The sequence below is a fragment of the Lachancea lanzarotensis genome, scaffold LALA0S01, assembly GCF_000938715.1.
Source record: "Lachancea lanzarotensis genome assembly LALA0, scaffold LALA0S01, whole genome shotgun sequence".
Classification (NCBI taxonomy): Eukaryota; Fungi; Ascomycota; class Saccharomycetes; order Saccharomycetales; family Saccharomycetaceae; genus Lachancea; species Lachancea lanzarotensis.
In genome coordinates this window covers 1149911-1175034 of record NW_019212879.1, presented here as the reverse complement: position 1 = coordinate 1175034, position 25124 = coordinate 1149911, and the positions used below count along the sequence as shown (strand labels likewise).

The 25124-nt window shown below is 43.6% G+C and overlaps 10 protein-coding genes and 1 non-coding gene across 11 annotated transcripts; 5 read left to right on the top strand and 6 right to left on the bottom strand.

Moving 5' to 3' along the window:
* Positions 1-387: 387 nt before the first annotated feature.
* NUP49 (LALA0S01e12574g1_1) lies at positions 388-1809 on the top strand (the record flags this gene model as incomplete). Its single annotated transcript, XM_022774679.1, has 1 exon — positions 388-1809. One exon carries the CDS (start codon positions 388-390, stop codon positions 1807-1809), a length of 1422 nt encoding a protein of 473 aa, XP_022626752.1.
* A 509-nt stretch (positions 1810-2318) lies between these two features.
* Positions 2319-3422, top strand: LALA0_S01e12552g (LALA0S01e12552g1_1; the record flags this gene model as incomplete). The annotated part of the gene is made up of 1 exon (XM_022774678.1): positions 2319-3422. The coding sequence occupies one exon, from the start codon at positions 2319-2321 to the stop codon at positions 3420-3422; it is 1104 nt and encodes a 367-aa protein (XP_022626751.1).
* Positions 3423-3739: 317 nt separating this feature from the next.
* KNS1 (LALA0S01e12530g1_1) lies at positions 3740-5872 on the bottom strand (the record flags this gene model as incomplete). Its single annotated transcript, XM_022774677.1, has 1 exon — positions 3740-5872. One exon carries the CDS (start codon positions 5870-5872, stop codon positions 3740-3742), a length of 2133 nt encoding a protein of 710 aa, XP_022626750.1.
* A 4065-nt stretch (positions 5873-9937) lies between these two features.
* On the bottom strand, positions 9938-11341 carry LALA0_S01e12508g (LALA0S01e12508g1_1; the record flags this gene model as incomplete). Its single annotated transcript, XM_022774675.1, has 1 exon — positions 9938-11341. One exon carries the CDS (start codon positions 11339-11341, stop codon positions 9938-9940), a length of 1404 nt encoding a protein of 467 aa, XP_022626749.1.
* A 2132-nt stretch (positions 11342-13473) lies between these two features.
* Positions 13474-14685, top strand: GPC1 (LALA0S01e12486g1_1; the record flags this gene model as incomplete). The annotated part of the gene is made up of 1 exon (XM_022774674.1): positions 13474-14685. The coding sequence occupies one exon, from the start codon at positions 13474-13476 to the stop codon at positions 14683-14685; it is 1212 nt and encodes a 403-aa protein (XP_022626748.1).
* Positions 14686-14807: 122 nt separating this feature from the next.
* CCM1 (LALA0S01e12464g1_1) lies at positions 14808-17390 on the bottom strand (the record flags this gene model as incomplete). Its single annotated transcript, XM_022774673.1, has 1 exon — positions 14808-17390. One exon carries the CDS (start codon positions 17388-17390, stop codon positions 14808-14810), a length of 2583 nt encoding a protein of 860 aa, XP_022626747.1.
* Positions 17391-17674: 284 nt separating this feature from the next.
* Positions 17675-18082, top strand: CGR1 (LALA0S01e12442g1_1; the record flags this gene model as incomplete). Its single annotated transcript, XM_022774672.1, has 1 exon — positions 17675-18082. One exon carries the CDS (start codon positions 17675-17677, stop codon positions 18080-18082), a length of 408 nt encoding a protein of 135 aa, XP_022626746.1.
* Positions 18083-18377: 295 nt separating this feature from the next.
* LALA0_S01e12420r lies at positions 18378-18472 on the bottom strand. The gene is made up of 2 exons: positions 18435-18472; positions 18378-18414 (listed from the first exon to the last, which is right to left on the bottom strand). It is a non-coding gene; the product is annotated as a tRNA-Phe (tRNA).
* Positions 18473-18790: 318 nt separating this feature from the next.
* Positions 18791-19786, top strand: LALA0_S01e12398g (LALA0S01e12398g1_1; the record flags this gene model as incomplete). Its single annotated transcript, XM_022774671.1, has 1 exon — positions 18791-19786. One exon carries the CDS (start codon positions 18791-18793, stop codon positions 19784-19786), a length of 996 nt encoding a protein of 331 aa, XP_022626745.1.
* A 168-nt stretch (positions 19787-19954) lies between these two features.
* Positions 19955-21577, bottom strand: SCW11 (LALA0S01e12376g1_1; the record flags this gene model as incomplete). The annotated part of the gene is made up of 1 exon (XM_022774670.1): positions 19955-21577. One exon carries the CDS (start codon positions 21575-21577, stop codon positions 19955-19957), a length of 1623 nt encoding a protein of 540 aa, XP_022626744.1.
* Positions 21578-22390: 813 nt separating this feature from the next.
* On the bottom strand, positions 22391-24808 carry CWH41 (LALA0S01e12354g1_1; the record flags this gene model as incomplete). Its single annotated transcript, XM_022774669.1, has 1 exon — positions 22391-24808. The coding sequence occupies one exon, from the start codon at positions 24806-24808 to the stop codon at positions 22391-22393; it is 2418 nt and encodes an 805-aa protein (XP_022626743.1).
* Between the last annotated feature and the right edge of the window lie 316 nt (positions 24809-25124).

The window sequence follows — 25124 nt, the reverse complement described above, 5'->3', positions numbered from 1 at the left end:
AGAGTAAACCTTGGGCCAAAAACTATCAAAAAATACAAAGCTCTCTTCAAAATCACAGTTTCCGGCGGTTTTTTCCGTTTGAAAAGACCGTTTAGCTAGCTTGGATCGAGCAGAAGTAATAACACACTTAATATGCGATACTAATGCTTATAAACTGGTTGAATAGACTACTTATCCTATGTCGGAAGAACTGTATTTCATTCAACCACTTTCACCTTTAATATTATTTTCCATGGTCAAAAGCTATATCGAAAATTAGCGTGATGTCGTTACGCACGTAGCAAATTTTTAGTGGGCTAAATAATAAATTCAAATATGATCTTCAAGACTTTAAAGGAGATCTACTCAGTTCGAAAACCTTTCTAGCTCATCAAAGAATACTTCTCCATGTTCAATTCTGGTAGATCGAGCTCTGCAGCAGCAGGAAGTGGTATAGGCGGAAGCTCTTTGTTTGGACAGAGCAAACCAGCTGGCGGTGGGCTATTTGGCCAACAGAACCAGCAAGGCCAGAGCCAGGGACTTTTTGGCCAGGGAGCACAACAAAAGCCAGCAACTAGCTTTTCTGGGACAAGCGGCGGTCTTTTTGGGCAAAACACACAAAATACGGGTACATCAACTGCACCAGCTGGCCAAAACACCCAAAATATCGGAGGAACAGGCTTGTTTGGACAGAATAGCCAAAACAACACTAATACAGGTCTTTTTGGACAGCAAAGTAACGCACCAGCCGCTTCCAACACCGGCAACACAGGAGGTACTGGACTGTTCGGAGGTCAGAACACCACTACCAACACTTCTGGTGGTTTGTTTGGACAAAATAACCAAAATACGAACACCGGTTCTTCCACAGGTGGTCTTTTCGGACAAAACAACACCGTTTCTGGTGGGTTATCTGGAGGTCTTCTTGGATCCAAGCCGTCTGGGGGACTTTTCGGCAACAATACCGCCAGCAACAGTGCCAGTGGTGGACTTTTCGGTAACAGTAACGCTGGACAAAACACCACTGGCGGTCTTTTTGGCAGCAATAACAATGCTTCACAAACCACTTCTGGAGGTCTTTTTGGAAGCAGACCTCAAGGTGCTACCTCCCTTTTCAACAACACAAGCTCCAATAATGCTCTGCAACCGCAAGGACACGTACAACCGGCTTTACAATCGCTATCGCAACTGCCGATTAATCCAATGACACGAGTGGCCGATCTACCGCCTCAGATTCGTCAAGAAATCGAGCAATTGGACAATTACATTCAACGTCAAGTTGCCATCTCCCAACATTTAAAGGCCGATTTCGACGATCACATAGAACTTATCCGCTCCATTCCGCGCGACATCAAATACCTGCAAACCACGCATTCAGTTACACAGCAGTCTTTGATGCAGGATTTGCGCAAAATAACAGGTATCAAAGACACGATAGATCAAAACATGACAGACTCCCAAACATTTTCGACAATTTTTCAACAGCTAACGACCCCGGGATCCAAGATCTCCTCAATCGAGCTCGACAAGTTTTTCCAGGACAAAATCCAACAATACAAACATAAATTGGACGAGTATTTCTACGTACTTTCCGACATCGAAAGCGCTGTCCAAGGAATAGAACGCGACATGTTTGGAGCCACCTCTCCCGACGGTGGCTCCGAATCTGGTGCCGATGGTACCAACTGGAAAACCGGCATCAACGCAATTGTCTCTACCGTGCTCGAAGAATTTGAGCTTTTCCTTGACATGGCCGAACGTGTGGCCGAACTGCATCAGAAAGTAAAAGAATTTAACGGGGTGCCCAAGGCAGCGGTGGTTAAAGTGTAAAAATCCATTTTAGAACCCTCGTTGGCATGAAAACAACCGGATCTACACAGTGGTCCAAAATCACATTGAAAAGTGTCAGAATTTGGCTAAAAATGCGCCTGGATAGAGAAAAAAATCACTTCAGCATGATGGTGCGCCAAAGTTCTAAACTGCCCAGTCGTCAAAGCCCTTTGACAAGACTCATTGGACTGGAGCTCAAGTTTGAATCTCTTTACAGCTGAGACTATTGATCGCTCTATACGGGATATGGCTAGAAGGGCCTCATATATTGATTGGATCCAAGGGGGATCCGGTGTTTCTCACCGAAACTTTACCATCTTCTGCTATTCAAAAGACTCAAATTCGGTGTTGTTTCTGTCTTCACAAGCACGGAATTCACCACACTTTTAAAGCAAAATTTCGTGAGCAGTTTGATCGTGGAATTCTCCAAAAACTCACACTAAAATCTTGTCAAAAGGCCCATTTATACCATCAGAATCGGATTATCACAACCCAAGTTTTCGATAAGAATGACCTCAAGCAAGAAACAACCTCAAAACTCGGGAGATAGGACCTGGAGTGTTGTTAATTTCGACAGAAATGGGGCTTCTCAGCGTAGCGACGGCGTTTCGATCCAGACGGTTTTAGAGGAAGGTCTTTGTGACGACGTTCTTTCAACAGCCAGTTCGGATGAATCTGACTCTTTGATTGCTCCCTCAAATGATGCAGTAGCCACCGGCTACGGTTTCAGTACCCTTATTGAGCAAAAGGAAGATCTTGCCAAGACTTTGTCTCATGATCCGGTTTTATCAAGTTCTTTGGCACCAGAGAATACAACTGTTTGCAGCCGTGCAGGGCGTGGGCTTGCTCAGTTGAACCCATGGCAGATTGTTCTTTTGACGTCATCAACAACGTTTTTGATAACTTGCACCCTCCAAGCATTGTTGAACAACCCTTCGCCAACACTTGTGAATGACGTTGCAACTGCACCATACTTCACGAACCACGGTGCCACGTACCGAAACGTGGACTTTGTATTGCCTCCTGGAGCGATTTCCGAGGGCGCTGGGAAATTCATCGTTGATTTTGAAAATCGCATTGCTCATCCTATCGTTCCGGAGGTCACTTACTGGGAATCGGCCAAGTCTCACATTGGCGGAAAGTCTCGGGCATTTCTGAGCCATGTCAAAGAGCTTGACAAATACAAACTATTAAATGTGAAGAATAAAGTTCAGCATGCAAATATCGCTCTACTGTCTGCCGTTAACAGGTCTTTTTCGTCATGCTCTATGAAATTCAGATCTGCTGCTGATCAACTCAGCTACTATAAACAAGCCATTGGCCTTGAAACAAAGGACCAATTTTCAAGGCTTGAGAAGAAACTAGAGAAGGCTTGGCAAGATCAAGTCTCCGGTCATTTGTTTCCACTGCGGGACAAAATTACATCTTATGTCACCAAGACTAGATCGAGCTTAAGTAAAGGAGGGCCTTTGGTTTTACGTTGCAGATCGACGTTTTTTGAATTGGCAACTGGCATCGACCAGTTTCGTGATCGAACTGGATCTGTTATCGTTGATAAATGGGATAATACAATGGCGATGCTTAGGTTCAAGGCCAATGATACCCAAAATTAATCCAAAGGGAGTGTATTTGCACTTTCCAAGATTATATAGTTGTTTGTACCAGGATTAGAAAAGATGGGGAAAATATTTGATGCATTTTGGTATGCGCGCGTCATGTTTTTACGAGCACTTGGAAGTTGTAGTTTTCTGTGACCATCGTTGTTAGCTTGAATACATTATTAGTGCATTGCTCAAAGTTCTTCTTAAAGCATTCTTCAGAGACAACTGGTATTCAGTTCCAAGTCCAGATCCATTGACACAACTTCACTTTTATGTAAATATATCGAAATACCGTTCCACACGGAAAAATATTAATTTCAACCACATTCTTAGTTGTGCTGAACTTTCCCAAAACTTGCAATACCCTCATCCAATATACCGTAATTGAACCATTCATGATTGATTGCCTCCCTAGCAGTTATCCTTTTAGTAGGGTCGAATTCAAACATTTTCTGGCACAAATCCAAGAACCAATACCAAAATAGGAACACTTCCTTATCGAGCACCTGCTCATCGTGCTGTGACTCCAGTAAAGCCCAGTTGTCTTCAGCACTCATATCCCAATTAATGACTAGCCAGTCACCGTGATCTTGTCGTATTTTTTGCATCACATATTTGTCCAGCCGATCACAGCCGGACAAAATTCTTCTCATTGATCTCTCTTTCGTGATGATCTCTCCTTTGGAATTACGCTCTGGCCATTTTAAGGCCAATGAGTCTCTATCAAAATGCTTCACAACGGTGGCGTTCAAATCTGGGGCCAGATTTCCTATTTTGCGATCCGATTTGTAAAGCATGTTTTCCACAATTTTAGGTGGGAACGGTCTGCCATTGAATCTTTGCATCATTGCCATGTGCTCCAAATTCTCATGAATGGGGTACAATGATTCTCCTGTAACCAACTCTACCAGAACGCACCCAATTGACCAAATATCACAAGGGAAGGACCAACCTAGACCTAAAACAATTTCTGGTGCACGGTAATGCCGCGTAGAAATTACCGCTGGATGAAACTCGTTATAAAAAACGGCGCTGCCAAAGTCGATCAGCTTAACATCAGGATTTGTCAAGAACTTCCGTTCTCCATTGCATGCACTTCTGCGGCGTGGGCTCAAATTTGATAATTCTTGCTGAGAGAGAGGCTTTCCCACGTACGATTCATCGCATAGAAGTATGTTTTCAGGTTTCAAATCCGTGTGAATTATTCCCAAATCATGCAAAAAACATACGGAGCGAATCAACTGTTTTGTGATCGCTTGAACGTGAGACCCTGGAAAGCGTGAACAACCGTTATTGCACATGAAGTCATATATGGACTTTCCAAACAGATCTGTCACCAAGCATATATGATTTTTGTAATCAAAGCACTCACGAAGTAACAGACACTGATACTGGCCCAGCGGATCGTTATCTAAAATAGCTTTCAAAACTCGTAGTTCGGTCTTGGCAGCTTCACGATACCGATCAACAGCACGTATTATTTTAACAGCAACCATTTTAGCGGATCTTGGAACATTGGACTCCGGAGTTGAGAAATCAAGATCGAAATGAGAATCCTCAAATGATTCGGAAAACGGATCTTCAAACCCTTGAAACTCATTGCTTTGAAGAGAAGAAGGAGTATTATCAACACATTGTACCACTTTCCCGAATGTACCTTGTCCAAGCAAACTCTTGACGACAAACCTACCGTTGCAAAAATTGTCTTCATCGCGGTAAACGTAGTGACCTTCTTTGTCGGTTTGGAAGAAGTCTTTCTTGTTTTTTTTCTTAGCTGCAGTGACCAGTCTAGATATCTTGGGTCCTGCTGCCATACGTTTGAATACTGGCGAGCCATGCTCGTTGACACTCAGCGGGGAAAGACTTTTCACCACATTCAATGTGACACCCCGGTTGCCGTCGATGGTCTTGGTAGATGATCCACTTAAATGAAGCAAATCATCGTCATTTTGACGATGTGGCAAAGCACGATGTTGAGCAGCCTCGTACAACAGTTTGGAGTGCGGAAGCTGCGGAAGAGATATGGTTCTTTGCTTTTTGAATTTCTTGCTGGTGTAGTGGTGTTCTGCATGTGGATCAAGAGGAGCTGGAAATTGAACGGGCTGTTCTTTGACAAAGATAAGATCGTCGTCTTCCTCTTCACCAACGTGGTTGTTGTGGTTGTTGTTGTTATTGTTATTGATGGTGATATCGTCCGTTCCACCGGTCACTGTGTGTTCGTCTATCGAGTTCTCATTTCCAGCGACTGTTGACCCCTCTGCAGTAGTGGCTGTGGCAAAATGGGAATCGATCAAGTTGCCCTGCAACAATGCAGATTGCCGTGCCAGCATTTCGCCAATGATAGGGTCTGCTTCGTTGTCGAGAAACATACCTTGGGGTACTGACCGCAGCGACATGCCCGCACGCGGTGCGGCATCCAGCGTTCTCGTACGCTTACGTTTGACCTGAATATTTTGCGACATTGAATCGAAAACACGCGGAGAATCCAAAATCTCAGTTTTACTCAAGGCTTTTTTCTTTTAGAAGAAAAAACTAAAAATCACTGGTTGGCTGTGGACTTTCTTCAGTACACTATCTCTTTGCAGTTTTCCTTTCCCGTTTCCGTTTCTGTTCCTGTTCCCGTTGTCGTTCCTGCTCCTGTTCTTTTTTCGTTTCTGGACGACCAGCGCCAAAAAAAATTCCAACTTTAATGTCTCCAGCAGTTTCGCGTCCGTATTGGAACTGCTTTCAAAAAGGCCAAACCTACTAACCCCCAGTTCAACTTTTGAGGCTTTGTCTTTATCACAACAAACCTTATTGAGCAGCTAAAAGTCCCGTAAAACACGCAAAAAGCACAGCTAAGAGCCCGTTTTTCTGGTGAAAAATATGTGGCAATGTGTAGAGATTCGAAATCTCGCTTAAAAGCTGCTTTTACACTGTCTTAAACGTGTTTTTGAAGGAGTATCGATGTCTTTTGTTGTGTGGAGTTGGTCAAGAATATATATAATTTAATTAATTATTCAGTTCCTATATCTAAGGGCAACACATTTTATTAGATACCCCCCCTTAGTGAGAGAAAAGGTAGTGATAATGAAACGGTGGGTGATGATTGATTATATTAGGCTTGTATATTAAGCAGATATATAGTAGAAGACGGGTAACGCGAGATAGTCACGAGAGAAGCACGAGGGATGTTGGATGACTGGGTGTAAGATCCCCGAGGTTCATCTAGAAGATCTACTATGAATAGGTTGTGTTGTAGTCCAGGTTGAAAAGAGTATGATAAATGGTATTGGAGTTAGAATGTGGTTTCGTGTAACTGGGGTGATAGTTTGGAAAAAGATAGTCACTATATACGTCTGTGTCCAAGTGTCAACGACGTTTACATTGTGAGCTAGATTCCAGAACCAAGTGAGGTATACATGTGTTACTTTTCCCTATTTAAAGGAGTATTGTCAAGTGAATTGTGTAGATGGCTCTTTGAGCTGATGCGTGTGAGAAAAATTGGAAGGAGGGAAGATCACTTTTGCCCTGCGTGTCATTTACGACTGGGGAGCCAAAAGGTTTCTAGAGAATGTCAATTGGGGTTTGCCACTAGGTGACAGGGAGAGTTTTGAATAGAAGAGAGTAAATGGGCGACGGATAGAGCGGTTTTCGATGGGGACTCCTTGTTAGGAATGTGTGTGCGAACGCACACGTGGTCCCATACTAATCGATTCTCATGTTACTGATATCATCGAAGTTCTCGTCAAGACACGAATGTGAGCTTCGCAAACACCACCACAATCCTTCATAGAAAGCTTAGGACAGTGTCCAAATGAGAGGTTTATTGTCAGACTCTCTTCCAGTAAAACTTCTAACTTTTACCACGTGACGCAATGACAGCGACAGATGTGAGAAAACTACTGCGATCACCATAGGACGTGAGCAAGCAGTGGATACCACCTTCAATAGTAAAGATTTGTCGTCACACCGTCTGTATCAAAGTGAAAGTATCCGATTCCAGAATCAAATGGCTTGTATCATAACGCTCCAAGATCAAAACGTGTACAAGCGGTGATAAACTTTCCACGGAACCTTGTGGGATTTGTTTGGTAACCGTGATCAAGAATACTAAGGAAACAAGATATAGAATTCGGATGCAATCTCGTAGCATTCGGCCTCACGAAAGTTCAAAAGCTTGTCCATTCTATTCCGTTCTGATACATCAAGACTAGTTATTGGTCGCAAATAACTGACACATGGATTTTATGCTCCTTACGGTTTTCACTCTACATTGAGCAAGCTATTGGATTTGAAATTCGGGCGCGGATATTCATGGCGTCAAAAAAAGTTTAATTCAAAGCGACACAAGCCCATGGAAAACGAAAAAAAACCGTTCATTAAACTGCTTCCAAATTTTTCCTCTGCCCCACGTTTATGACAGAACTGGATCTTCGCCGTGCGTCCAATGTCTCAGCTTTTTTTACCTTTAATTTGACTGCCACTACTCTCCTTAAAGGTCCCTAATTCAAGTCTTTCGTGTTAGAGAGCTAGTCTGCACCGACAAGAAAGCTTTATAATCCAAATCGAAAAAGCAGTTTGCTAGAAAACTGTGCTATTTCGTTTTGATAATGGCCAAGTATCATTTCAAAGAATGCACTCAAGCTGGTGAGGTGTACCAATGCGATTCCAAATTACTTGCGAGGCTCAATTATTGACGTAAAACGACCTCGCGTTAAGCAAGCAGAAATTCGACCCTCTTAGAAGCTTGTGACCGATTTTGTCAATGTGCGATGTATGGCGGTGAACCGATCACCAAATTATACCCCATTTTTTCCACGACAGTGGGCTACCAAAAGAATTGAAAAACCAAACGCTAAAAACTTGGCTCTTCCACTTTGAATAATTGCAGGGACTTGTTCCGATGTCGTGTGTGTACTACAGGAGATGAGATGTTCGTCCATTACGAGTGAGCGCAGTTCAAAAGTATTTGCACTGAGAAATGACCATTAGCTCAACAACTGCCCATCAATTGAAGCGAATTTATCGGTTGAGCGGACATGAATTTCACAGTTATAGCAGTTTTCTAGCATCCAACACCACAGCACTGGATAGATCAAATAATCAAAGATCCCCTCAGCTTTCTTCGTCCAATACAAGAGAGTCTTCGAAAAAACTGCTATACTTTATAATTTAGTGACGTCAAATCTGTACTTTTTCTACGTCATTTCAACTTATCCTCTGTAATGCGTTACAAGTCATCTTGCCAAAACCGAGCAGATTTCTAGATGTAGCTGCCCAACCAGCCAACTGTCCTCTCATTTCCTTAACGTATAGCATCGTTTCCACTCATCCCAATGCGATCTTTCAATAGTGATCGCTCGCAACGCTTCATTTTTTGTCAGCAACCACCTTCATCGGTTGTTAGACGGATGTTCGAAGACATCAGGACATCGGATAGGTTCCTATTCCATAAAGGACACCAAGTCCTTTGTCTGCACCACACATCATGTGTTGCACTCCTTAGTTTTCTATGTTCGAGAGGTTCAACTCACAATCCCAACCGTTTTCTTCATTAGATACGTGGACTCCAGATAAAACCGAAAAAAAAACTCGAAAAACTGAGACACAAAAAAAAAAGACCGAGAAAAGGAAAGACGGAATGCAAAAGCTTTACACTTCTATGAGAGCCTGTCTCCCGTGACAAAGCCTTTCTTTCGGTCGAAACAATCATCCATCACTACCACAACGCTTTATACTGCCGATTACACTACACCGGCAGATCAACCCGAGCTGGCATTCATCAGAGTTTTCCCGGCGCATTGTCCGTGCTGTTGTCAAGAGTTGAAAGTATGGGCCTGTTAACCGTAGCAACAAGTCGAACATTCCAGCAGTGTAGGAGGTCCGAGAATTCGGCAAACCCGGACTAATAACGAGCCAAACACGCGCGTTCCCAAAACGGTAATCGTATATCCGCATCGGGAACCGTTTCCTTTAGGAAACCCTACTACTCGATTTGGAAACGCATCCGGTAGCTGCTATTTCGGGAACGTCACATACCCGATTGTCGCACCTGCATGTTCAATTCTCTTTTAGGAAAGCGTATTTCCCGTTCAGTTTCTCATTTCCCAGTTGCTTTTCCTTATTCACCTGATCTGCGATGCTCATTTATTCCTATGTGTACAATGGAACCAAGAGCGTCTTCGAGCCCTGTCCGAACAACACCGTCCCAAAGTTTGTCATCATCACCACCGGCTTGGCGAGGTTTGAGAGAAGAGAGGCCGCTCTTGACGACTATGTTGAAATGTAGTTTGCGTATATCTTTGATCTGGCGCGAAAGAGGGCGCCACGGCGTTAAGATCGTTCAAGCTGGAGACACCTAATGCCGGGCCTGTTAATTTGTAATAAGAAAATTTACCGTCATTATTTGCTAGCTTTAAAAAATTGATCTTGTTACATTAAAGTGGCTTATGCATCTTGAGGCGAAGACTAGCCTCATCTGTAGCCCGGATTGCCGTGTTGTCTATATAGTACATCCATATCATTCATCTTGTCTTCTTATCCCATTACCACCGGATGCTGTTTGCAATGCCTTGATCGCCGGCGTAACGATCGTAATCCGAACGCAACGATAACTCTGGGTGTGATTGTGATGGTAGCTGTTGCTGTTGCTGTTGCTGTTGTTCGTGTAGGTTGAAAGCGTGGTTTTGTTCGTAGTGTCTGATCACTTCTCTCTGAGTATTCAATTCCTCATGAAGACTGTCAAGTCTTTCTGTGAGCTGTACGACGGATTTTTGAAGGCTGGCAAAAATATGCCATGGATTTTTCAAATCGGCAGTCGATGTTTCACCGTTTTTGACGTCCTCATGTGGTATAGACAACTCACCGGCATCGCCATCTTCGGGTGTTCTCAACATTACATTGTTGTCTTTGTCGATGAAGAAACGACCCATGTATTCAGTTTTTAGTTTTTCCAGTTCGCTCTTATTACCAGCTGGCTTGTCTTGATTCTTGTCGCGAACTGCTTTCCAATAGATAAGGTTGAAGCGATCGCGACACTGACGTTTGTTCCGGTGCATATGATTTTTGGTCGCGAGGCTTTCACTAATGCAAGCCCAGTAGCGACTACGAGGCCGACGTTTGAAAACGTTGTGGAGTAGTTCTTGAGTAGCTAGCATGGTTTTGAGTAAAGCCATGTCGCTTTTCTCGCACCAAACATTGCGACATGACCGGTTCACAGGTTTGATGGGTTTTGAGTTCTTATGCGGAAGTTGCAAAACGCATGGTTCTGGCTTTATCACTGAGACGGCTGGAGTGCTGATTTGAGATGTGGTCAATGGCAAAGCGTTGTGATTCAGGGATAGCTCTGCTGGTGAATAGCTTGAAAGGTCCGATTCGTTGTCCATGTCCGGCATGGGACAGGTGCGTTCCAACGCTAGGCCAGCCATGTCCAGCACGGGCCGTAGAGAAGGTTGCACATCGGATCCGGATACAAAAGTGGACGTCAGACTGGGAGACAATGAATTAGGCGTATTGGCGGTGGCCTCCAGGTCTGTTACGTTGCCGGTGTCAGCGGAGTCCTCGGTGAGATCTGCGTCGAAGCATCCACGGAATTGCCACGCATACGACTCCACACCAACGTTGTCGTAAGTGTCATTGTGACACTCTATGGCGCCAGGACGCTCATGAGAATGCAATGGTGATTTACGAAATTCAAAGCCTGGATGCAGCGTCTCGTCTCTATTACCAAGCCTGTTGTAGCGAATGAAATTTTGAGACGACGACGATGACGACGACATACTGATGCTACGACTGAACATACGGGGACGAAGTGGTAGTTGAAAAGTCGAGTGTGTCAAACCAGATTTTCTTCTTTCGAGACAGATCAATGGTCCACCGTTGCTGGAATCCCACTTCCTATATATACAATCAATACACACACACACACACACACACACACATACACACATACATTCACTTACTTACGGACATAACCACATATACACAACAACGCCTGGTTGGTATCTAGAAAACACCGTCGTATCACGACGATCAACCAACCGTACGCTTCGTAGCGCTATGTGGGTTCATGATATCGATGCCACGGGGTGGGGGGTCCGGGAAAAAAAAAAGTCCATGTCTGTGCAAGCTGCACGGACTTCTTGTCTGTCTGTCTGTCTCTGCCACCTCCCGGCACACCGATGAATGGATGGGCCCGCCCAAAAAAAAATAGTATCATCCAAGCGATCAAAAAGGAAAACCTTCCATCTAAGACGATGGGGACTATGCCCGCTGTACTGTGTTTCTTGTGGCGTTGCCCTACGATTCTGTCGCAGGTTCAAGGAATGTCTCGATTTTACCGTCGACGCACAGTTCTCGAGCCCAGAATTATGACGTGTTAGAACCGGTCGTGCGGTGGGATCTCAACGGCTGAAGGTTTGGTTCACATCAAATTTTCAGAGCGAGGCATCGAACCACTGCGGTTGTTCCGGAGCCATTGCGAAGCGAATAAAAGGTGCAGTGCAGTACAGTGCAGTGTGTGCCAGAAGGCCTTCTGCACGCACGGCTGTTGTCAAGATATTTGTTATCATTTTTTTTTTGTCTTTCTCGGGTTCCCATGCGGTTCTTAAACGTGAGAGACCTATAGAACCACGAAAAAAAAAGCCCAACCCACTTCTACGCTATCAAAACCTGCAGAGGAGCACCACCCTGAGCGGGCTCATCAAGGGCGTGTGGGTAATTTACAGAACACAGATAAGGGACTTTTACCTAGCAACGTATAGCTGGACCGAAGCCAAGTTTTATGAGCTGCACGTCGCCCAAAGAGGAAATGCAGTTACCTAATACGGCTTATGTATGGATGTGTGTATGTATGTGTGTATGGTTCACAAGTCGGGACCCAACGTACGCGCTGGGTCTAAGGTAGTTTGGGTCTTCATAGGTCTTCATAGGTCTTCATAGGTCTTCATGGGTGTTTAGGCTTCGCTCCCGGAACTGTTCTTTTTACCGTGTATGCATAAGAACATGGTAATTTTAGACCTGGTATCATATAAGGTTCTTTTTTTCTGACGGTTGGATGCGTGGAAAGACGTCATCGTGAGTTGAGAAGCCATGGATAAAGGGAAACACAATTGCCGAGGGAGAAAGGGAACAAGGTATTGACAGAGAGGAGTATGACGATTAGGATATGGAAGTCGTGGTGGTGGTGGTGGTGGTAATGATGATAATGATAAAATAAGAGAATGGCAGTGCACGTGATTCTCCCGCGCGGGTTTTGGGTTGCGGATTTGAGTTTTCATTAATTCGGCGTTAAGAAAACTGGCGCGCACAGTGGCTAGACGAGGAACGACACATGGGACAAAAGTGATAGCAGTAGAGCCTAGCATGGGACACAACAGAACATACCTTGGTGTGAGAGGAGAGGGCGGGTGATAAAGAACTGAGGAATACGGCGTCACGTGGCTGTTGGCAATGCGTATGATTAGGAGGATTCAATGAACCGAGAACAAATTTGTGCAATGGGTGGCCCGTCATGTGACAAGAAGCTTGTTCGTATATGGTGAGTGTAATTTGACGACCCCTGTCGTGTTCTACGAAAACATCGCTTCATTCGTAATGGCCTTCTCAAGTCTACAAGTTCCTTTGCCGCAAAAGCGGTTAGACGGTATTGTCCAGATCTATTCATGAGCATTTCAATCCAGCAGATTCGTGATTCGTCCCCAGTCCAGATTCTGGATCGATCCACTGTAGATGTGTGCTCCAAATCTTCTCCGTCTACAGTCATACGTGTTCGTTGCGCTGAGATCTCAATGCTTCAGATATGCCCTGTTGACGCCTTAGGTGTCCCCTGTGGCCGCGAATCGCCAAACATCTTTACACCACGTGACTATATTTCCTTATATGTTATGTACTCGCCCTTCTCATATGCCAAGAGTACTCATCATTAATTTCCACACATCAAACGATAATGGCTCTCTCTAGCTGTGTTCCTTAAAGTTATTCACCAATAACACACTGTTTTTCACCACCAACAGCTTCGGCTTGAGTCCCGCTTGCTGATACTCTCATTTCGCACTACTCAAATACTCACTTTTCATTTTTGATGGGCGACCCCTACGATTCGGATGAGGGCAAAACTCCCACAGGTCGTATATCTCTAGCTTCGTGGGTTGAACTTTTGGACCCTGTTTCACCCACAGCCCAATCTTACTATCTGCCACGTAGATACTTCAACAGTGCCACGCAGCGGATTAGGAGCACTAAGACGCGGCAAAAGTTGGCCAAACTACGGACCACGGCTCAGGATTTAACCCCACAATTGGACGAATTCAAAAAACGCACTTTTACACGTCTACAATCTCTGGATAAACCTCTAGAGACACTTTTTTTCCATAAAAGCTCTTATTTGGAAAAGTGGTTTTATCCGTTTACGCTCTTCAACATTTTTGGGATAGGGTTCATTATTGGAAAATACCCGGAATGGTTCCACGTATACTACACCCTGATGCTTGTTCTACTGATGCCGGTACGTTACTACACATATTATAAGACCAATAGTCACTACTATATGGCTGACCTGTGCTATTATGTCAATATGATGTGCTTGCTTTTCATTTGGGTGTGGCCCACTTCAGTTCACCTATATCAAAGCTGTTTTGCATTCACCTTTGGCACTTTGTGTTTTGCTGTCATAACATGGAGAAACTCGCTTGTTATTCATTCGGTTGATAAAATCACATCGTGCTTTATTCACATAATGCCACCTCTGACCATGTACACCATAAGGCATGGTATCGATGAGGGTTTAAAGCTAGACCGTTTTCCAGCAGCTTCTTTGATTGCGTCCGAAAAATGGAACTTAAAGTACAATATTTTCTGGACTTCTCTTTATTATCTCGTCTGGCAAAGTGCTTATCACTATTTCATTACTTTGCGGCAATCTTCTAAGATAAAATCGGGACAAAGGGTCACTAGCTTTGAGTATCTCACTTCTCACCAGTTCAAGAACTTTTGGGCCGTAAAATTGCCTGATCCTTGGCCCGTGCTTTGCTATATTCTAATCCAGTACTGTTATCAATTAGGGACTATGATGCTGTGCGGGATATGGTTCCATCACAGAAAAGCTGCAGCTGCATTTCTAATGTTCATCTATTTGTGTGCTGCAAGGAACGGTGCAACGTACTATATCGATCATTACGGTAAGAAATTCGAAAAAGAGGTTACTAAGCTAAAGCTGGAAATTCAGAGTCTACAACAAGAGCTGGATCAAAAGCCTGGCTCAGTTTGTAATGAAAGCGAACTTCACACACTTTAAGGACCGCACCTAGCATAGCCACAATATAATAGCATTCGATGACTTGTAAATGCAAGTTCATTACTCATTAATATAGACACTATACTTATTTTTCCCACACAGGGTCATTTCTAAATTCCTACTCATGCAGAGCGCTTGTTAACAACTTCCATTAAAATTCTGATGCTGTTTTCGTCCTCCAACTCTATCATTTTGCGATGAAGCCTTTTAATCATCGTATATGTCCAGTTAATGTACCTTTGCGATGACATGATGATACTCATGGCATCGTTGTACAGTTCTTGTTCGGTAAACAAATCTACCATCAGGGACGCGAAAACAGTGTCTTTGGTGACTCTTTCTTGTGGATCCAAGTTCTGGAAAGCATTTAGTTTCCTGAATGCACCACGGCTTTCCCACGTTTCTTTAGCCAAGTCCACGTCTTTAAATTTTATAGCTGCCCGCATGGTTATTTCATAAAGAACCGACTCTCTCAAAAGCTTATGCTTCACTGATAAAAGATAACCCAGAGAAGCATCGGCTTGAACAGACAAATCGTGATCAAGAATTCTCTTCTGAGATTCCAGCACGGTTCCTACAGGCAAGGAATTCAATTTGGCTTCATTGAACAAAGTCGAAATTTGCTTGTTCAATTCCCGTTGCTCGAAGGAAAACTCCGATAGTCTGAGTAAAAACTCTGTTTTATCGCCCATTTTTATTGGAATTGTCAAGAACGATACCAGAGTTTTGACGTTCAGAACATTGTGGTTGACAAATTCAGATCCTTTTGACAGAACTTCATTAAAGATTGTGAAGGCAAAATCTTCCAATGAGTTGCTAGAGTCCAGAAGTTTCCAAATGAGTTTGGAGAATTCTTGCGGACTTTCTCTCAAGTTGACCATTCCACCAAATTCAAGATTGAATTGCCATAGAGCGCGAGATTCTAAAATCACCTGCAAAACTTGACTGAAATCCGCTACAGGTAACATCGGGATTTTGATCGGCAATTCACAGCCAATATCATCGAGTTTCTGTTGATAGTCTATACTGTTTATCAGATTTCTCCTCGTGATACTTCCTTGATCAAAGCTCACCAACAGAGGCACTTTTTCCGGCGAAAAGTTGGCATACGCTAACAACAAGTAGTTGAAAATCTGTGGATTCAAAGACTTTGACCATATTGCCTTATAATCTGTGGAAATAGTGTTACCAAACCTAGCCCTCCACTTGCTGTAATTATCGGCAAATTTGGCAGTGACGTACTTGAAGTATAATGCTCTGGCGAGACCTACGTCTCCATCATAAGCACAAAGCGCCATCATTGTCATAATCGTGTCCTCCAAAATACGGCCCTTCATTTGTAAAAGATCTTCATTTTGATGCAGATACTTCCAGCCAAGTAGTCTCAAGGATTCGGCTTTCCCCTCACTGGAAATGGGGTCGCCACTAGCTACCGCCAAAACCTTGGCAACGCCATTCAAAGTCTCAGAAGAAATGTCAACTTTCAGGTCAGTCATTTCATTAAACAGGTCAATGGCTTTTGCATAGTTTTTATCTTTGGCACAAAGATGTAGCATCGAGGTGTACGTCTTCGTGTCTGGTTTATGCTCTGCTGACAGGAATTTCATGGTTGCAAAAATATCCCACGCTTGAGCGTTTAATCCCATTTTAGTATAAAATTGAATTATGGTGGTGTAGTTCTCTCTGTTGGGTAAAACCTTGTAGTCGTGATTGAATTTTGTGAGGTAGTAGTTCAGTTTGGAAGGGTCCATGACTTTGGAAGCAAACTTGATGCAGCAGTTCATTACGAACTGGTTCATGATAGCTTTGTTCTGGGTATTTGAGATGTTTTCATCGATGCTATCATGTTCATGCATTATGCACGTCTTAGTATCATCGAACGTTTTCAACAGTGAGTCGAACAAACCAAAAACCTCGTTCTTTTCCGCGACCCCTTGCGGTTTCAGGTTAGAGAGATTGACAAAAAGACATTCATACATGGCCGTCGTGAGTCCCGTTCCTGTGTGCTGGCCATATTTACGAAACATTGATTCCAGCTTTCGAATATTTTCCAACGACAGACGGGAAGCTCTGGAGAAAATTCCTATTTTTAGAACTCGGTGACTGATTCCTTGCAATTGTTCAGGGCTATCGTAAAGCTTGGAAACGATGGCATTCCAATCACTATTTCGATGGTTTATGAGAGATTTCAGCACAAGTTCATCATCGTTTATTCGCAGCAAAATTGCTTCAGGTAGAAGCTTTTTGGCTTGTCCTGATGTGCTGAGTAGAAATGTGGACAAATCTGTTTTCTTGGCATGCCTACTCATCTGGCTATGAGTGCCGCCTGACATAGCTTTCAAATCACCTCCACCTCCCAAGATCAACGCCGCTGTATGTTCGCCACTATCTTCCTTTTCATTTTCAGGTTCCAACAAGGCTTTCTCTGCCGCCTCTTTCTGTGATAGGTCATCAGCCACCCGCACTTGTTCTTGTAGATTTTTCGTGAAATTGCGCAGCTCACGCAGTTTGCGCTCTAGTTCTCGAGGATTCGAAAGCTCTAATGGTCTATCTAGCCTCAAGTCATCCACTGATATATTTTGTCTTACACTTTTAACTGTTTTCCGCCTCCGTCTAGATGCATTACCACTCGCAGGTACTACAACAGACCTTTCGAAAATGGGTCGGCTCTTGAGCCTTATTTTTGCAAAATTTCGTGTGAGCATGATCCATCGGTTTGTTGAAGAACTCAAAAACAAGAAAACGATCAAACAGGCCTTGACGAAGTTGTGTTTAGTCGAATCTACTAAATAATTTTCTGGTCGCTCAAGCTCATCGCGATGAGCTTCAAGTTGTGTATTTTTCACTTCACTATTGACGACTGAAAAATTTCCAGAATCAATAAACTTCCAGGAAGATGAGATGCGATGAGCTGCGATGAGCTAGAAGAAAGACGAGAAAAAACTTGACTAGTCCCTCAAATCGTTTTGAATAGTTGGTAAGCGGTAATATGAGTACTAAAAACAACATTTCAAACAGTCATTCGGCTGCTAATGCTACTGCTGCTGATTCCAGCGGTGAAAGTGTGGCTAAGGGTTCAAACGTTAGCGGTAGAGCATGGAAAGTGGCCAAGGGCCAGTTCAGAGTGGGCAGTCGACAGGTGAAGAACAAAAAACTCAGTTCCTGGGAGGTCAAGAAACAGAAAGTGCTGGAAGACAAGCAGTTCAAGCAAAAGTTGAAGGAGCTGAAGGACGAGAAGGACCAGGAACATAAAGATAAGATCCAGGCTTTGAAAGACCGCAGGGAAAAGAAGGAAGAGCAAGAGCGATACGAGAGAATGGCCACCAAGATGCACGCCAAGAAGGTGGACCGCTTGAGACGTAGGGAAAAGCGCAACAAGGCTTTGAAGGAGCGTTGAGGAAGAATAGTATGCAAAGACTCGCTTGCTCTGTACAAAACCCACACGAGCTACAGAAGAGATCTTGTACTGTGAACTGAGACCCGGTTGTCCGGGTTGTTTGTGTATATTAAGTATCGCGCCAGTGGGTGCAACGGTGAGAAAAATTAAGAAACTGCATTGAATATTGATCTTTCCTCCATTTTTGGTTCAAATGCAGGAAAAAATACAGCTACAGCTCGTGTATCTTGTTTGACACCATTGTGTGTGAGTGTGTCTTTATCTCGTTGTTTCTCACCTTTTTTTGCAAAAAGAATGCGAATTCTGTGGATCGAACACAGGACCTCCAGATTTCAAATTTGACCGAAGTTTATCTTCAGTCTGGCGCTCTCCCAACTGAGCTAAATCCGCAATTTCTTAATTAACGGAAAATGTCTGCTAGTATAGTATGAATGATACGAGAGCATGCCATCTCTGTTTAGTACGCATCTCATCGCGATGAAAAGTAGCTACCTCATCACAGATTCTGATACCTCGAGGAACATACTTAGAGCTCTAGTTGTCAGGTACTTTCAACTCTCGTTGATACCGAGATAGTCTAGTTTTACTGTGAAAGTTCTACGTTCAGTCAAACCTACCTTGAGGTCTACGTTGCAGCGACTTCGAGGGCCCGCTTCTTGAAGTCCATGAGCAACAAATCTCGGAGCTTGAGATTACCTGGATGCTTCCATGTCAACCAAAGGCACTAAGGTCATAAGAACCAAGACGGGCCATCTTTTAGAGATTACGGATGAGAATGTCCAGTCAGTTAATGCTCTTAAATCCAAGCTCAAACGAGACTTTGGTAACGATCAAGATCCATTGGAAGATGCCGATCAAGAGCATGTATCCAAAAAATTGAGGTCTCAGAAACCAGCGCAAGAACCCGCAGGAAACCTGCCTATAAATTCTGACGACTTCAGACAGTACCATCAGGCCAAAAGCAGAGTACGCGATTTCTACAAAGAGCAACACGAGAAGCAAACTATGGCATTCAACTTACAGGCTAGAGTTAATTTTAAGACCAAAACCAGAGCCAAAATGACCATTTGGGGTGCTCTATGCAAACTTAGTATGTTGATTGACGACTCAGACCCTGACACAGAGCTATCTCAAATAGATCATGCACTACAAACAGCAGAAGCTATCCGTGCCGATGGGATGCCCCGATGGATGCAATTAGTAGGTTTGATCCATGATTTGGGAAAAATTCTCTATTTTTTCGATAGCGAAGGTCAATGGGATGTCGTGGGAGATACTTTCCCTATAGGTTGCCAATTTGCGGACGAGATCATCTTTCAAGAGTTCTTCGAGGGCAACCCAGACAATTCGCACCCAATTTACTCTACAAAATTGGGCATTTATGAAAAGGGCTGTGGTTTGGGATCCGTGATGATTTCTTGGGGCCACGACGAATATATGTATTACATTGCGAAGAGCCAGTCCACTTTGAATGAAAAGGCATTGGCCATGATAAGGTATCATTCTTTTTATCCATGGCACAGAGAGGGTGCATACCGATATCTTATGAATGACAAGGATCTCGAAATGTTACAAGAGGTACAGGCTTTTAATAAATACGACCTGTATTCGAAATCACTAACAAGGCATAGTGTAAAAGAGTTGGAGCCTTATTATCTCGAACTCATTGATGAGTTCTTTCCAGTAAAGTACATCGAATTCTAATCATAACAGTTTTATTATTAGAGGTTCCTTTTATTCCGATATATCCTAGTATACAACTATAGTATTACAATACAATGTTACAAATAGTGAAACGATGCGTTTTGATATGCAAATATGACTTTTCATTTCCCAAGTAATTATGGTCATGGTTCTATGCATTGGCTGTGTTTAGGCGCCAAGAAGCTTAGAGATACCAAAATGCTGTTCAATGTTGTAAGGGCCTGGTTGCTTCCATAGATCATCAAATGTGGAAAGGATTGTCACTTGTTTGTTCATTTCATTCAAAATGTTTTGCACCGCAATGGCTTGGTTTTGAGCTGATGGAATGTTTCCTCCGTTTTGGTCTCCAGCAGAAGGATAGCCGGTCTCTGTAACCTCAACATTGTTTGTCCCGCAAACGTGTTGAATTAGCTCTAATTGACCCTTAACGAAGGTTCCAGCCGAATCAGCAGAAGAGTTGATATCGAAGTAAGCGTGAGAGTTAATACCAACAAAATCGATGTTGGACTTTGTGCATAAGTCTGGATTGTTTTGGAAAGTCACAGGTGGTTCACTGGTGGTGTATCTACCGGTGAATCCAGCGTTTTCGAACTTGGATCTTACTGAAGAGATCTTGTCTATCAATTCATCAACTGTACAGAAACCAGATAGAACAGCCTCATTCCCAATGGTTAAAATATCAAATAAATCCCATCCGTTGGCTTGACCGTAAGAGAGAAGATCATTCACTGAGTCGTCAATCGAATCAACGCCAGCAGATGAAATCCATAATCCCTGGTTGATGGTGATACCGAAAACTTTGGCAGCCGTGGTAACGGTTTGCAAAGAGTTGCAGTCGGTACCGTAGATTCTGATTTGAGAGACACCTCTGGACTTGATATACTGTAGGTCATTGTAGACAGAGGACGAGTCCTTGCAGCTGTTATCGCTATTGTAAGGCGAGTACACCAAAGCAGTAGGGACACCACCCAATGCGTTGGCGGGAGTGGATTGAAGTGTAGAGGAAGTTGAGGTCTGGGCAGATGACGTGGTTGCCACTTGCGAAGTAATGGTGTTAGGAGGCTGTTGAGTCGTGGAGGTCGTTTGTTCAGTTTCAGTGTCAGAGGAAGTCTGCTGCGTGGCACCAGCGGATGACACATAGGATGTGGGAGTTGTTACCGGCTGTAAGCTTGTCACGGAGAAGGTTGATGTCGTTGAAGCAGGAGGAGCTGGTACGTGAGCACTCGGGGCATCAGATCTGGCAGTATTTACACTTGGAGAGCTTGACGAGCTCGAGACGGGTGATGACGAGGAAGGAAGAACTGACGCAGAAGCAACCAAACTGCTGGTAGAATAAGTGAGGGAGGAGGCCTGAGAAGAAGGAGATGGAGCATTCACATTGGAGTTTTGAACGGGCGAAACGTACACGGTTCCTTTGGGTGTTCCGTTGGCAACAGTGGTTGCACAGTCAGAGGAGAGCGGTGTTGGGTCCGCAGCATTGTTGTTTTGAAGAGTTGCAGTCAGCAGAATGGTTGTTGTTGGGTTCCCAGTTGGAGTTGAACCATCAGCTTGGGGCAAAGTAGTCGTGATCGTGGTGTCACCACTAATAATAAATTCAACAGTAGGTGCAACCGCAACTTGAGTTGTAGTAGAGTAGAAGTCAGTCACCACATTAGTGGTGCTCGCAGTGTGCATCCTTGTCACTACTTGTCTTTTGGAAAATTGGTCCAATAGAGGAAGAGCGTTGGCGTTGTACTGTGACAGCCAGGCGAGGCAAAAAAGGACTGAAAGGAAATCAGACTTGAAAGACATCATCATTGGAGAGGATATGTGGTGAGACAGGATCTTTTTGAGGGTTGAAGGTACAATAAGACGCTGATTGACGATGAGATCTGGTTTGATGAGGACAAGATCTCACAAGGACAAGGAAAACCTCATCACCCCAATTCGTTCATTTTATAACATTTCCGGGCCTCCAATCCTTCTCTTGTGGTCTCCAGCATAGACTGAAAACATTATTCACAGGTCTGTCGTCATGGACAAGCAAAATAAACTGACACCTGCAGTCTTGAAGCCATCAAAACAAAAACAATCAAAACAATAACAAATATTCGAATGCACTGTTCTAAGAATTCCACTTCCAAGTCAAGTCTGTCTGGTCTTGCTGGTCTGTCGTTGTCGCTGGCGCCAGGTTTTCATTTTCCAGTGTTTTTATTTTTCGCTTACATAATAAAATTCGAAAGGCTGGGCAGGATGTCGAATTTGGATGATAGCGTCAGTGAAGGCTGGGCTGCCAATCATGACGACAATCAGACACGGTCGTGTTCTTCGATTCTTTGGGAAGGCAAGACAGTGGGCAGAATTTGTTTTCGAATGGAGGGTCTGTTTTGAGACTTCTCTGGTGCTTGAAACTCAACGACACTTTTCGTGAAAAAAAAATATTTCGAACCGCTACAGCGAGAACCGTTGCTGGAAAATCCAGCATGCTTAAAGGGTCTGTTATGGCAACTATGCCATGCAAAACATTATCAGTATTCTGTCTTGGATTTAGTTTTGATTTCGATTATTGGGTTTTTACTTTTCGCTGTTAGTGATCATATGATTCCGATTTGAGTCTTTTGCCAACTACAGGCTTTCTGGCAAACGGCCCATGATGTTGACAATCAGAGAACTCCATCCGGTAAAATGCTGAACCCCATTACCGCCTCCGGTGTTATGATTGTAATTTTCGTATACGTAACCGTCTTGGGACCATACGCGATGCATATTGGAAATCAAGTTGCGTTTGAGACTACTGTAGAGTTCTCTTGCGTTTTCGACCGTCTTGGCATCTTGATTATCACCGCCATCCTCGAAGTAATAAGCTAAGCTGTCCAAAAACAAATAATTCATGTTTATCCACACAGGGCCTCTCCAATAAACCTCACCAGTTTCGAAGTATTCATCCATTCTTGATAACGATAGAATACCGTAGTCGCCAAATAATTTGTTCTTGTCTCCCATTAATTCCACGAACCAGCGTAACTTGTCAGAACTTCTGGGTTCAAGCTTCAAAGCAAACGGCATCAGCGAGACATACCCCTCATGTCTTACAAAGCGGCGTAGCTCATCACTATCATCATCAATGGTAACGTCGTAGTAGCAATGATCCTGTTCACTCCAGTGTATTGTGTTCATGTTCTCAAGGATGTTCTGTTCAATACGGGCAAACCTCTCAATTTCATCCGGCATCTCCAAAATTTCAGAAATCTGTTTCATTGACCTCGTCATGACCCCAGCCCATGCTAAAGCATCCAGATGAAGTTCCGCCTCGTCCGGAGGTTGACTGCGAGGGTAGTCATCAAGCCCACTGGGCAAACAATGCGTAAACGTCCTTCCGGCCCATCTAAACGCTTCGTCGGGGTGGACGTTGTCACCTAAAGCTTCCATATACTCTTCGGTGAAGCCCTTTTGACTTTCTGTCCACCATTGATGGTGCTTTGCAAGTTTTGGATACACTTTCTTTGCAAATGAGGTGAGCACTTCAGGACGCTTTAACAGTTGATCTGTTTGCAAACCGCTTGCTAAAGAATCATCGTCTATAGATTCGAGGGACAATTCCTGGTGTTTCAAAACTCGGCTTAATAATTCACTGAAGCATAGTAACAATGTAGGTGGATTTGCTATGTTTGGACTTTGAATCTGGAACTCCTGTGGAACCTTACTACGAGCTTCACTGCCCAATATAAGCTCTCGGGCTATCCAACCGCTATCGTCCTCAATAAGATCAAACCAGCTCTGTAAAATATCTAAGACAAGGTCGCAGTCGTATTCCATCATCTGGATCAAATGGAATCCCTCGTCCCAGTAAAAACCGCGAGGAAAAAATGCTCGGCTAGGGACAGAGCTAAAAAGCTGTAATGGTCCTTCCTCTTTAGCCCTTTTAAGCTCAATCTTGTCGAACTGCTCCTCGTCTAGCTGAGTTTCACGATCGACCATTTGAGTACCGTAAAAATACCCAATACCACCCATCAAATTGGCTAAGGTCTCTTGAGCGAACTGCTTCAAGTTTGGGTCTTCGATAGAAAATTTCTTGTTGAAACGCGCGTCGAGCTCAGCCATTGTCCAAGAGATTAAAGCTGTCAATTCATTTCCCGAGGTGATGCGTTGCTTGGAGCCCTTTTTGTTGTAGATGATGTCGAACTCGAAAGGCTGGTCTAGATCAAAGGTTTTCTGTATAAAATGGAAGTTTCCTGAAGGAAAGTTGTTGATGTTTCTAACAATCAAAGCGGAAGGCAGGGACAATGGATGCATTTTGTTGCCAGTTGCCAACAGTTCCTGAACCGACTCTCCTAACATACTCTGGAAGATATCACGGGCTTTCCATACTTGGTCATCGGGAACATTGAAAGACATATGAGAAGTTTTAGAGCTGTCAGCGTCCTTTCCTAAAGCGGGACCTCTGCTGTAGTAGTTTCCAGTAATGTCGCTTATAGAGAGATCGTAATTTCCGAGTTCCGGAGAAAATCCCACCAGGTTTGTGTGATGCTTATCTTGGCGTTTGGTCAAGTCTGATTTGAGAGTGCCCTGCCCGCCATTTTGATTGAAGTACATGACAACCGACGAAACTTTGCCCTTTGACGTATCCAGCGGACACCCCGACACTCTTGTGGCCCAATTTTCACCATTTCTACTCTTCACAAAATGTATCGTTAAGTTTAAGTTGTTAGCACTGTCAATTATGACTTCTCTGCCTCCCAATCTTGGATCGTACATTTCATAACCGTACTTGTCGAGTTTGTCACCAATGTCAACCTGGTGTCTCAACTGATTGAGGCCTTCAACGCTTGACGAATCAAACCAAATAAGACCCATCATCAATGGATTATCGTTCACAAACCGCGGTCTGATCCCGAAGTAGCAGTTCGATCGGTACGGCGCCCATCTTAACGTTTGGTCTTGATATTTGGTAAAATCCTCAATTTCACCGTAAGTTACATGAGCTTGTTCCGCAAACACAGCAGTGCAAAGGCATACAAGTGCCGAGGTTATGTGCACTATCATGGAAATTATACAGGCTCTTTTTCCAGTTTTCTTACCGTCTTTTGAATCTGATCTGTGAACTGCTGCATTAATGAATTCAGTAGAATTATGGACCTTATAACCTGACAACGGCCAAAATCTGACTCCAAAGGCAAACTGATGTAATGAGAGTCTTGTGACTCTTTGAAGATAGCTAACCAACGTTTAAGCGAATGAAAATAAAGACTGCTTCGTTTACGTGAGCTCAAGAGCCCGCTTTTAGGCGAGCTGACATCGTAGAACGGATAGGTACAATGAGTGTTCGATGTATTTTATAAAATGTTGTAAACTGAATAAT